The 13,857-nt window shown below is 45.7% G+C and overlaps 1 protein-coding gene across 4 annotated transcripts in view; it reads left to right on the top strand.

The window, feature by feature from the left end:
- The window catches only part of dok4 (docking protein 4), a 72,819-nt gene that overhangs the window by 19,172 nt on the left and 39,790 nt on the right, over positions 1-13,857 (top strand). For 3 of the 4 annotated variants that reach the window (XR_013654979.1, XM_078944794.1, XM_078944795.1), the window contains exons 3-8: positions 560-667; positions 745-859; positions 1,828-1,947; positions 2,486-2,675; positions 2,745-2,883; positions 3,000-3,111. Coding sequence is in view for 3 of the 4 variants with exons in the window: in XM_078944794.1 (XP_078800920.1) it covers positions 560-667; positions 745-859; positions 1,828-1,947; positions 2,486-2,675; positions 2,745-2,883; positions 3,000-3,111 (784 nt within the window). In the remaining variant the exon portion in view is untranslated. The remainder of the gene's footprint in view (positions 1-559; positions 668-744; positions 860-1,827; positions 1,948-2,485; positions 2,676-2,744; positions 2,884-2,999; positions 3,112-13,857) is intronic. The other variant, XM_078944796.1, reaches the window with a different exon arrangement.

Genomic DNA, 13,857 nt, shown 5'->3' with positions numbered 1-13,857 from the left:
TTGTGTATTTGTGAGTCGTTGACAGACTTGTGTATTTGTGAGTCGTTGACAGACTTGTGTGTTTGTGAGTCGTTGACAGACTTGTGTGTTTGTGAGTCGTTGACAGACTTGTGTATTTGTGAGTCGTTGACAGATTTGTGTATTTGTGAGTCGTTGACAGACTTGTGTATTTGTGAGTCGTTGACAGACTTGTGTGTTTGTGAGTCGTTGACAGACTTGTGTATTTGTGAGTCGTTGACAGACTTGTGTGTTTGTGAGTCGTTGACAGACTTGTGTGTTTGTGAGTCGTTGACAGACTTGTGTGTTTGTGAGTCGTTGACAGACTTGTGTATTTGTGAGTCGTTGACAGACTTGTGTATTTGTGAGTCGTTGACAGACTTGTGTGTTTGTGAGTCGTTGACAGACTTGTGTGTTTGTGAGTCGTTGACAGATTTGTGTATTTGTGAGTCGTTGACAGACTTGTGTATTTGTGAGTCGTTGACAGACTTGTGTGTTTGTGAGTCGTTGACAGACTTGTGTGTTTGTGAGTCGTTGACAGACTTGTGTATTTGTGCGACAGATCTATCGGCGCTGCTGGCTGGTGTTCAGGAAGTCTTCCAGCAAAGGACCGCGGCGCCTGGAGAAGTATCCGGATGAGAAGGCCGCCTTCATCAGAGCCTGTCCCAAAGTGAGGGGGGGGGGTCTGCTCCTTCGTCAGCTCCTCCTCCTCTTCCTCTGTCTTCATCACTGTCTTTACTTTCACAGGTAACAGAGATCAGCAGTGTGAAAAACATCACGCGGTTGCCGCGGGATACGAAGCGGCAGGCGGTGGCCGTCGTCCTCACAGATGACACATCACGCACGTTCACCTGTGACTCAGGTAACAAAAGAAGACTCGCCCCCTCAGTTTCTGGGATCCTGATGGTGAAGCTACAGAGAACGAGGAGGGACAAAGTTAGTCAGACTGAGAACGGGCATGACCCTCTTTGGTGTCAGGGGTCGTTATTTCCCACAATGCTTTGCAGTTAAACCATTTATAGGTTAATTAGGCAAATATTGAATCCAGTTCTTAGTTCTAAACATGAGATCAAAGAAAAATGACTTCATGATTTGGAAAGTCTTCTCCTCCAGTTACAGAAAAACTCTTTCTGAACCAGTCCAGTCTGGTTCTCATCCCAACCGCCAACAACCTTCTGGCCCCGCCCTCTTCTGTCCCCCCAGATGTACCTTAGGGTTCTGTTCTGGCGCCCCTCCTCTTCTTCACCCCCCCCCCCCCCCCCAACCAACTGTTCAACAGATTCAGCCCTGCTCCTCCTCAGTGTCCTCCTCCCTCCTCAGGTCAACCGTCTCCACCCCACCCCCCCACCCCCCGAACACTTCTCAGCAAACAAAGTCACAGCTTTACTCTCTCTCACTTTCTGGATACAGTCGCTCAGTTATCTTATGGCTCGTTTACGTAATGGCAGCCATGAAACTCCAAACACGGCGGGTTAGGCCGTCCGTCGGTACAGTAGAGTCAGGGGGAGGGGAGATGGTTGCAGGGGTCCCCACCTGTAATCCAGCACACCTGAGGAGACTGAACCTAAAATCAGCAGGAATGCCAGAAATGAACTGTAGGGGGAGACAGAGACACAGGGACCCCCAGACCAGAACCCTTCCAGTTTCAGTGCCAAACCTGAAGACGTGTCTGTTCAGGAGATTCCTTCTGTCCCGACTTTTTCTGTTTCCGTAGCGTTCCTCGCACTGCAGCGCTTTCTTCTGCTTCCTGGTTTGGGGGCCCCTGCTGGGGGTGGGGGGTGGGGGTGGGGGGCCCTGGTTTTATGACGGTTAACGGACTCTGTCCCTCAGAGCTGGAAGCCGACGACTGGTTCAAGCTCCTGTCGGTGGAGTGCCTGGGAACGCGGCTGAACGACATCAGCCTGGGGGAGCCGGACCTGCTGGCAGCGGGGGTCCAGTGTGAGCACACAGGTGGGACGGGCTCCTGGTTCTGTGAGGGGGGGTCTGGTAAAGACCAATAAAAGCAGTGACACCAGAGAACCTGAACTTTCTGAACCATCAGAACCTGGGCTTTTAAAGAAGCCCTGCCCCTTCAGTGAAGGTTACCATGGTAACCAAGCTGGAAAGGAGGCATCAAAGGAGCCATCTGAGGCCATGAGGTCTGTTCTTTAGGACATGGTGAAGGTTCAGGACAGCAGGTTCTGACGGGTTCTAGGGAGATCAAAGGGCATCGAACCCTCAGGTGTCCTAGACGCTCCTCATGCAGCAGAGAAGCGGCTGTGAAAACAGTTCAGAGCAGTTTCCTGCGGCAGCAGGAAGCTGGTTTCACCTGCAGAGGTCGCCTCACCGCTGCATCACATAGGGGTGGGGTTTGGGGGCAGCTCTCTGATTCGTTCCTGCACGGCTACGACTAAAACGTCTGCTGGTCACAGGAAATGAAAAGTGTTTGTGGAGGACGCCACATCAGGACCTCCTCCTCCCGTGAATGACTTCCTGTTTGTGTCTTCAGAGCGCTTTAACGTGTTCCTCCTCCCCTGCCCCAACCTGGACATCTTTGGAGAGTGCATGATGCAGGTGACCCACGAGAACATCTACCTGTGGGACGTCCACAACCCCCGCTCCAAGCTGGTCACCTGGCCTCTGTGCTCGCTGCGGCGGTACGGCCGTGATGCCACGCGCTTCACCTTCGAGGCTGGACGGTGAGGAGCGGCTGACGTGAGCGGCGGCGGTGTGGGGGGGTCCGGCTGACGCCTCAGCTCTGTGTGCAGCATGTGTGACAGCGGAGAAGGCCTCTACACCTTCCAGACCAGAGAGGGGGAGCAGATCTACCAGAGGGTCCACGCCGCCACGCTGGCCATCGCAGAGCAGCACAGGAAGGTCCTGCTGGAGCTGGAGAAGACCAGCAAGGTGAGGAGCAGCTCCACCCCCCAGTTCCCTGAGACCCTCTCATGGGGGGCTTTAAACATGGAGGGGAAGCCTCTGATGGACCAGACTGTAAGACATGCTGTGACCTGTGTCTGCAGCTGACGTCTCAGCCCTCCGAGGCCGGCTCGTATCCATGCACGCCCACCGCCATCCTGCCCAGGTCCGCCTACTGGCACCACATCACCGGGAACCAGGCGGATCCTGTGAGCGGTCAGTTGTTCTTCCTGTGCTAGACCTGAGAGGACTTGAACTGATGAAGACTACTCCTGAGAGGACTTGAACTGATGAAGACTAGACCAGAGATGATGTGAACTGATGAAGACTAGACCAGAGATGACTCTAAATGATGAAGACTAGACCAGAGAGGACTTGAACTGATGAAGACTAGACCAGAGAGGACTCTAAATGATGAAGACTAGACCAGAGAGGACTCTAAATGATGAAGACTAGACCAGAGAGGACTTGAACTGATGAAGACTAGACCAGAGAGGACTCTAAATGATGAAGACTAGACCAGAGATGACTCTAAATGATGAAGACTAGACCAGAGAGGACTTGAACTGATGAAGACTAGACCAGAGAAGACTCTAAATGATGAAGACTAGACCAGAGAGGACTCGAACTGATGAAGACTAGACCACAGATGACACTAAATGATGAAGACTAGACCAGAGAGGACTCTAAATGATGAAGACTAGACCAGAGAGGACTTGAACTGATGAAGACTAGACCAGAGAGGACTCTAAATGATGAAGACTAGACCAGAGAGGACTCTAAATGATGAAGACTAGACCAGAGAGGACTTGAACTGATGAAGACTAGACCAGAGATGACTCTAAATGATGAAGACTAGACCAGAGAGGACTTGAACTGATGAAGACTAGACCAGAGAGGACTCTAAATGATGAAGACTAAACCAGAGAGGACTTGAACTGATGAAGACTAGACCAGAGATGACTCTAAATGATGAAGACTAGACCAGAGAGGACTTGAATTGATGAAGACTAGACCAGAGAGGACTCTAACTGATGAAGACTAGACCAGGGAATACTCTAACTGATGAAGACTAGACCAGAGAGGACTCTAAATGATGAAGACTAGACCAGAGAGGACTCTAACTGATGAAGACTAGACCAGAGAGGACTCTAAATGATGAAGACTAGACCAGAGAGGACTCTAAATGATGAAGACTAGACCAGAGAGGACTTGAACTGATGAAGACTAGACCAGAGAGGACTAAATGATGAAGACTAGACCAGAGAGGACTCTAAATGATGAAGACTAGACCAGAGAGGACTTGAACTGATGAAGACTAGACCAGAGAGGACTCTAAATGATGAAGACTAGACCAGAGAGGACTCTAACTGATGAAGACTAGACCAGAGAGGACTCTAAATGATGAAGACTAGACCAGAGAGGACTTGAACTGATGAAGACTAGACCAGAGAGGACTCTAACTGATGAAGACTAGACCAGAGAGGACTCTAACTGATGAAGACTAGACCAGAGAGGACTTGAACTGATGAAGACTAGACCAGAGAAGACTTGAACTGATGAAGACTAGACCAGAGAGGACTCTAAATGATGAAGACTAGACCAGAGAGGACTTGAACTGATGAAGACTAGACCAGAGAGGACTTGAACTGATGAAGACTAGACCAGAGAGGACTCTAAATGATGAAGACTAGACCAGAGAGGACTTGAACTGATGAAGACTAGACCAGAGAGGACTCTAACTGATGAAAACTAGACCAGAGAGGACTCTAAATGATGAAAACTAGACCAGAGAGGACTCTAAATGATGAAGACTAGACCAGAGAGGACTCTAACTGATGAAGACTAGACCAGAGAGGACTCTAACTGATGAAGACTAGACCAGAGAGGACTCTAAATGATGAAGACTAGACCAGAGAGGACTCTAAATGATGAATACTAGACCAAAGAGGACTTGAACTTATGAAGACTAGACCAGAGAGGACTCTAACTGATGAAGACTAGACCAGAGAGGACTCTAAATGATGAAGACTAGACCAGAGAGGACTCTAAATGATGAAGACTAGACCAAAGAGGACTTGAACTTATGAAGACTAGACCAGAGAGGACTCTAACTGATGAAGACTAGACCAGAGAGGACTTGAACTGATGAAGACTAGACCAGAGAGGACTTGAACTGATGAATACTAGACCAGAGAGGACTCTAAATGATGAAGACTAGACCAGAGAGGACTCTAACTGATGAAGACTAGACCAGAGAGGACTCTAAATGATGAAGACTAGACCAGAGATGACTCTAAATGATGAAGACTAGACCAGAGAGGACTCTAACTGATGAAGACTAGACCAGAGAGGACTCTAAATGATGAAGACTAGACCAGAGAGGACTCTAAATGATGAAGACTAGACCAGAGAGGACTTGAACTGAATAAGACTAGACCAGAGAGGACTCCTAATGATGAAGACTAGACCAGAGAGGACTTGAACTGATGAAGACTAGACCAGAGAGGACTTGAACTGATGAAGACTAGACCAGAGAGGACTCTAACTGATGAAGACTAGACCAGAGAGGACTGTAAATGATGAAGACTAGACCAGAGAGGACTCTAAATGATGAAGACTAGACCAAAGAGGACTTGAACTTATGAAGACTAGACCAGAGAGGACTCTAACTGATGAAGACTAGACCAGAGAGGACTTGAACTGATGAAGACTAGACCAGAGAGGACTTGAACTGATGAATACTAGACCAGAGAGGACTCTAAATGATGAAGACTAGACCAGAGACGACTCTAACTGATGAAGACTAGACCAGAGAGGACTCTAAATGATGAAGACTAGACCAGAGATGACTCTAAATGATGAAGACTAGACCAGAGAGGACTCTAACTGATGAAGACTAGACCAGAGAGGACTCTAAATGATGAAGACTAGACCAGAGAGGACTCTAAATGATGAAGACTAGACCAGAGAGGACTTGAACTGATGAAGACTAGACCAGAGAGGACTCCTAATGATGAAGACTAGACCAGAGAGGACTTGAACTGATGAAGACTAGACCAGAGAGGACTTGAACTGATGAATACTAGACCAGAGAGGACTCTAAATGATGAAGACTAGACCAGAGACGACTCTAACTGATGAAGACTAGACCAGAGACGACTCTAACTGATGAAGACTAGACCAGAGAGGACTCTAAATGATGAAGACTAGACCAGAGATGACTCTAAATGATGAAGACTAGACCAGAGAGGACTCTAACTGATGAAGACTAGACCAGAGAGGACTCTAAATGATGAAGACTAGACCAGAGAGGACTCTAAATGATGAAGACTAGACCAGAGAGGACTTGAACTGATGAAGACTAGACCAGAGAGGACTCCTAATGATGAAGACTAGACCAGAGAGGACTTGAACTGATGAAGACTAGACCAGAGAGGACTCTAACTGATGAAGACTAGACCAGAGAGGACTCTAAATGATGAAGACTAGACCAGAGAGGACTCTAACTGATGAAGACTAGACCAGAGAGGACTCTAACTGATGAAGACTAGACCAGAGAGGACTTGAACTGATGAAGACTAGACCAGAGAAGACTTGAACTGATGAAGACTAGACCAGAGAGGACTCTAAATGATGAAGACTAGACCAGAGAGGACTTGAACTGATGAAGACTAGACCAGAGAGGACTTGAACTGATGAAGACTAGACCAGAGAGGACTCTAAATGATGAAGACTAGACCAGAGAGGACTCTAACTGATGAAAACTAGACCAGAGAGGACTCTAAATGATGAAAACTAGACCAGAGAGGACTCTAAATGATGAAGACTAGACCAGAGAGGACTCTAACTGATGAAGACTAGACCAGAGAGGACTCTAAATGATGAAGACTAGACCAGAGAGGACTCTAAATGATGAATACTAGACCAAAGAGGACTTGAACTTATGAAGACTAGACCAGAGAGGACTCTAACTGATGAAGACTAGACCAGAGAGGACTCTAAATGATGAAGACTAGACCAGAGAGGACTCTAAATGATGAAGACTAGACCAAAGAGGACTTGAACTTATGAAGACTAGACCAGAGAGGACTCTAACTGATGAAGACTAGACCAGAGAGGACTTGAACTGATGAAGACTAGACCAGAGAGGACTTGAACTGATGAATACTAGACCAGAGAGGACTCTAAATGATGAAGACTAGACCAGAGAGGACTCTAACTGATGAAGACTAGACCAGAGAGGACTCTAAATGATGAAGACTAGACCAGAGATGACTCTAAATGATGAAGACTAGACCAGAGAGGACTCTAACTGATGAAGACTAGACCAGAGAGGACTCTAAATGATGAAGACTAGACCAGAGAGGACTCTAAATGATGAAGACTAGACCAGAGAGGACTTGAACTGAATAAGACTAGACCAGAGAGGACTCCTAATGATGAAGACTAGACCAGAGAGGACTTGAACTGATGAAGACTAGACCAGAGAGGACTTGAACTGATGAAGACTAGACCAGAGAGGACTCTAACTGATGAAGACTAGACCAGAGAGGACTGTAAATGATGAAGACTAGACCAGAGAGGACTCTAAATGATGAAGACTAGACCAAAGAGGACTTGAACTTATGAAGACTAGACCAGAGAGGACTCTAAATGATGAAGACTAGACCAGAGATGACTCTAAATGATGAAGACTAGACCAGAGAGGACTCTAACTGATGAAGACTAGACCAGAGAGGACTCTAAATGATGAAGACTAGACCAGAGAGGACTCTAAATGATGAAGACTAGACCAGAGAGGACTTGAACTGATGAAGACTAGACCAGAGAGGACTCCTAATGATGAAGACTAGACCAGAGAGGACTTGAACTGATGAAGACTAGACCAGAGAGGACTCTAACTGATGAAGACTAGACCAGAGAGGACTCTAAATGATGAAGACTAGACCAGAGAGGACTCTAACTGATGAAGACTAGACCAGAGAGGACTCTAACTGATGAAGACTAGACCAGAGAGGACTTGAACTGATGAAGACTAGACCAGAGAAGACTTGAACTGATGAAGACTAGACCAGAGAGGACTCTAAATGATGAAGACTAGACCAGAGAGGACTTGAACTGATGAAGACTAGACCAGAGAGGACTTGAACTGATGAAGACTAGACCAGAGAGGACTCTAAATGATGAAGACTAGACCAGAGAGGACTCTAACTGATGAAAACTAGACCAGAGAGGACTCTAAATGATGAAAACTAGACCAGAGAGGACTCTAAATGATGAAGACTAGACCAGAGAGGACTCTAACTGATGAAGACTAGACCAGAGAGGACTCTAAATGATGAAGACTAGACCAGAGAGGACTCTAAATGATGAATACTAGACCAAAGAGGACTTGAACTTATGAAGACTAGACCAGAGAGGACTCTAACTGATGAAGACTAGACCAGAGAGGACTCTAAATGATGAAGACTAGACCAGAGAGGACTCTAAATGATGAAGACTAGACCAAAGAGGACTTGAACTTATGAAGACTAGACCAAGGAGGACTCTAACTGATGAAGACTAGACCAGAGAGGACTTGAACTGATGAAGACTAGACCAGAGAGGACTTGAACTGATGAATACTAGACCAGAGAGGACTCTAAATGATGAAGACTAGACCAGAGAGGACTCTAACTGATGAAGACTAGACCAGAGAGGACTCTAAATGATGAAGACTAGACCAGAGATGACTCTAAATGATGAAGACTAGACCAGAGAGGACTCTAACTGATGAAGACTAGACCAGAGAGGACTCTAAATGATGAAGACTAGACCAGAGAGGACTCTAAATGATGAAGACTAGACCAGAGAGGACTTGAACTGAATAAGACTAGACCAGAGAGGACTCCTAATGATGAAGACTAGACCAGAGAGGACTTGAACTGATGAAGACTAGACCAGAGAGGACTTGAACTGATGAAGACTAGACCAGAGAGGACTCTAACTGATGAAGACTAGACCAGAGAGGACTGTAAATGATGAAGACTAGACCAGAGAGGACTCTAAATGATGAAGACTAGACCAAAGAGGACTTGAACTTATGAAGACTAGACCAGAGAGGACTCTAACTGATGAAGACTAGACCAGAGAGGACTTGAACTGATGAAGACTAGACCAGAGAGGACTTGAACTGATGAATACTAGACCAGAGAGGACTCTAAATGATGAAGACTAGACCAGAGACGACTCTAAATGATGAAGACTAGACCAGAGAGGACTTGAACTGATGAAGACTAGACCAGAGAGGACTCCTAATGATGAAGACTAGACCAGAGAGGACTTGAACTGATGAAGACTAGACCAGAGAGGACTCTAACTGATGAAGACTAGACCAGAGAGGACTCTAAATGATGAAGACTAGACCAGAGAGGACTCTAAATGATGAAGACTAGACCAGAGAGGACTCTAACTGATGAAGACTAGACCAGAGAGGACTTGAACTGATGAAGACTAGACCAGAGAGGACTCTAAATGATGAAGACTAGACCAGAGAGGACTCTAACTGATGAAGACTAGACCAGAGAGGACTTGAACTGATGAAGATTAGACCAGAGAGGACTTGAACTGATGAAGACTAGACCAGAGAGGACTCTAAATGATGAAGACTAGACCAGAGGACTCTAACTGATGAAGACTAGACCAGAGAGGACTTGAACTGATGAAGACTAGACCAGAGAGGACTTGAACTGATGAAGACTAGACTAGAGAGGACTTGAACTGATGAAGACTAGACCAGAGAGGACTTGAACTGATGAAGACTAGACCAGAGAGGACTCTAAATGATGAAGACTAGACCAGAGAGGACTTGAACTGATGAAGACTAGACCAGAGAGGACTTGAACTGATGAAGACTAGACCAGAGAGGACTCTAACTGATGAAGACTAGACCAGAGAGGACTTGAACTGATGAAGACTAGACCAGAGAGGACTCTAAATGATGAAGACTAGACCAGAGAGGACTCTAACTGATGAAGACTAGACCAGAGAGGACTCTAAATGATGAAAACTAGACCAGAGAGGACTTGAACTGATGAAGACTAGACCACAGAGGACTCTAACTGATGAAGACTAGACCAGAGAGGACTCTAACTGATGAAGACTAGACCAGAGAGGACTTGAACTGATGAAGACTAGACCAGAGAGGACTCTAAATGATGAAGACTAGACCAGAGAGGACTCTAACTGATGAAGACTAGACCAGAGAGGACTTGAACTGATGAAGACTAGACCAGAGAGGACTCCTAATGATGAAGACTAGACCAGAGAGGACTTGAACTGATGAAGACTAGAGCAGAGAGGACTCTAACTGATGAAGACTAGACCAGAGAGGACTCTAAATGATGAAGACTAGACCAGAGAGGACTTGAACTGATGAAGACTAGACCAGAGAGGACTCTAAATGATGAAGACTAGACCAGAGAGGACTTGAACTGATGAAGATTAGACCAGAGAGGACTCTAAATGATGAAGACTAGACCAGAGAGGACTCTAAATGATGAAGACTAGACCAGAGAGGACTCTAACTGATGAAGACTAGACCAGAGAGGACTTGAACTGATGAAGACTAGACCAGAGAGGACTCTAAATGATGAAGACTAGACCAGAGAGGACTCTAACTAATGAAGACTAGACCAGAGAGGACTTGAACTGATGAAGACTAGACCAGAGAGGACTTGAACTGATGAAGACTAGACCAGAGAGGACTTGAACTGATGAAGACTAGACCAGAGAGGACTTGAACTGATGAAGACTAGACCAGAGAGGACTCTAACTGATGAAGACTAGACCAGAGAGGACTCTAAATGATGAAGACTAGACCAGAGAGGACTCTAAATGATGAAGACTAGACCAAAGAGGACTTGAACTTATGAAGACTAGACCAGAGAGGACTCTAACTGATGAAGACTAGACCAGAGGACTCTAACTGATGAAGACTAGACCAGAGAGGACTTGAACTGATGAAGACTAGACCAGAGAGGACTTGAACTGATGAAGACTAGACTAGAGAGGACTTGAACTGATGAAGACTAGACCAGAGAGGACTTGAACTGATGAAGACTAGACCAGAGAGGACTCTAAATGATGAAGACTAGACCAGAGAGGACTTGAACTGATGAAGACTAGACCAGAGAGGACTTGAACTGATGAAGACTAGACCAGAGAGGACTCTAACTGATGAAGACTAGACCAGAGAGGACTTGAACTGATGAAGACTAGACCAGAGAGGACTCTAAATGATGAAGACTAGACCAGAGAGGACTCTAAATGATGAAGACTAGACCAGAGAGGACTCTAACTGATGAAGACTAGACCAGAGAGGACTCTAAATGATGAAAACTAGACCAGAGAGGACTTGAACTGATGAAGACTAGACCAGAGAGGACTCTAACTGATGAAGACTAGACCAGAGAGGACTCTAACTGATGAAGACTAGACCAGAGAGGACTTGAACTGATGAAGACTAGACCAGAGAGGACTCTAAATGATGAAGACTAGACCAGAGAGGACTCTAACTGATGAAGACTAGACCAGAGAGGACTTGAACTGATGAAGACTAGACCAGAGAGGACTCCTAATGATGAAGACTAGACCAGAGAGGACTTGAACTGATGAAGACTAGAGCAGAGAGGACTCTAACTGATGAAGACTAGACCAGAGAGGACTCTAAATGATGAAGACTAGACCAGAGAGGACTTGAACTGATGAAGACTAGACCAGAGAGGACTTGAACTGATGAAGACTAGACCAGAGAGGACTCTAAATGATGAAGACTAGACCAGAGAGGACTTGAACTGATGAAGATTAGACCAGAGAGGACTCTAAATGATGAAAACTAGACCAGAGAGGACTCTAAATGATGAAGACTAGACCAGAGAGGACTCTAACTGATGAAGACTAGACCAGAGAGGACTTGAACTGATGAAGACTAGACCAGAGAGGACTCTAAATGATGAAGACTAGACCAGAGAGGACTCTAACTAATGAAGACTAGACCAGAGAGGACTTGAACTGATGAAGACTAGACCAGAGAGGACTTGAACTGATGAAGACTAGACCAGAGAGGACTTGAACTGATGAAGACTAGACCAGAGAGGACTCTAACTGATGAAGACTAGACCAGAGAGGACTCTAACTGATGAAGACTAGACCAGAGAGGACTCTAAATGATGAAGACTAGACCAAAGAGGACTTGAACTTATGAAGACTAGACCAGAGAGGACTCTAACTGATGAAGACTAGACCAGAGAGGACTTGAACTGATGAAGACTAGACCAGAGAGGACTTGAACTGATGAATGCTAGACCAGAGAGGACTCTAAATGATGAAGACTAGACCAGAGAGGACTCGAACTGATGAAGACTAGACCAGAGAGGACTCTAAATGATGAAGACTAGACCAGAGATGACTCTAAATGATGAAGACTAGACCAGAGAGGACTCTAACTGATGAAGACTAGACCAGAGAGGACTCTAAATGATGAAGACTAGACCAGAGAGGACTCTAAATGATGAAGACTAGACCAGAGAGGACTTGAACTGATGAAGACTAGACCAGAGAGGACTCTAACTGATGAAGACTAGACCAGAGAGGACTTGAACTGATGAAGACTAGACCAGAGAGGACTTGAACTGATGAAGACTAGACCAGAGAGGACTCTAACTGATGAAGACTAGACCAGAGAGGACTGTAAATGATGAAGACTAGACCAGAGAGGACTCTAAATGATGAAGACTAGACCAAAGAGGACTTGAACTTATGAAGACTAGACCAGAGAGGACTCTAACTGATGAAGACTAGACCAGAGAGGACTTGAACTGATGAAGACTAGACCAGAGAGGACTTGAACTGATGAATACTAGACCAGAGAGGACTCTAAATGATGAAGACTAGACCAGAGACGACTCTAACTGATGAAGACTAGACCAGAGAGGACTCTAAATGATGAAGACTAGACCAGAGATGACTCTAAATGATGAAGACTAGACCAGAGAGGACTCTAACTGATGAAGACTAGACCAGAGAGGACTCTAAATGATGAAGACTAGACCAGAGAGGACTCTAAATGATGAAGACTAGACCAGAGAGGACTTGAACTGATGAAGACTAGACCAGAGAGGACTCCTAATGATGAAGACTAGACCAGAGAGGACTTGAACTGATGAAGACTAGACCAGAGAGGACTCTAACTGATGAAGACTAGACCAGAGAGGACTCTAAATGATGAAGACTAGACCAGAGAGGACTCTAAATGATGAAGACTAGACCAGAGAGGACTCTAACTGATGAAGACTAGACCAGAGAGGACTTGAACTGATGAAGACTAGACCAGAGAGGACTCTAAATGATGAAGACTAGACCAGAGAGGACTCTAACTGATGAAGACTAGACCAGAGAGGACTTGAACTGATGAAGATTAGACCAGAGAGGACTTGAACTGATGAAGACTAGACCAGAGAGGACTCTAAATGATGAAGACTAGACCAGAGGACTCTAACTGATGAAGACTAGACCAGAGAGGACTTGAACTGATGAAGACTAGACCAGAGAGGACTTGAACTGATGAAGACTAGACTAGAGAGGACTTGAACTGATGAAGACTAGACCAGAGAGGACTTGAACTGATGAAGACTAGACCAGAGAGGACTCTAAATGATGAAGACTAGACCAGAGAGGACTTGAACTGATGAAGACTAGACCAGAGAGGACTTGAACTGATGAAGACTAGACCAGAGAGGACTCTAACTGATGAAGACTAGACCAGAGAGGACTTGAACTGATGAAGACTAGACCAGAGAGGACTCTAAATGATGAAGACTAGACCAGAGAGGACTCTAACTGATGAAGACTAGACCAGAGAGGACTCTAAATGATGAAAACTAGACCAGAGAGGACTTGAACTGATGAAGACTAGACCAC

This window comes from Oryzias latipes, chromosome 3, assembly GCF_053564925.1.
Source record: "Oryzias latipes strain Hd-rR chromosome 3, Olatipes_Hd-rR_3.1".
Taxonomy (NCBI): domain Eukaryota; kingdom Metazoa; phylum Chordata; class Actinopteri; order Beloniformes; family Adrianichthyidae; genus Oryzias; species Oryzias latipes.
The sequence above is the reverse complement of the archived record's forward strand: the minus strand, read 5'-3'. Positions and strand labels throughout refer to the sequence as shown.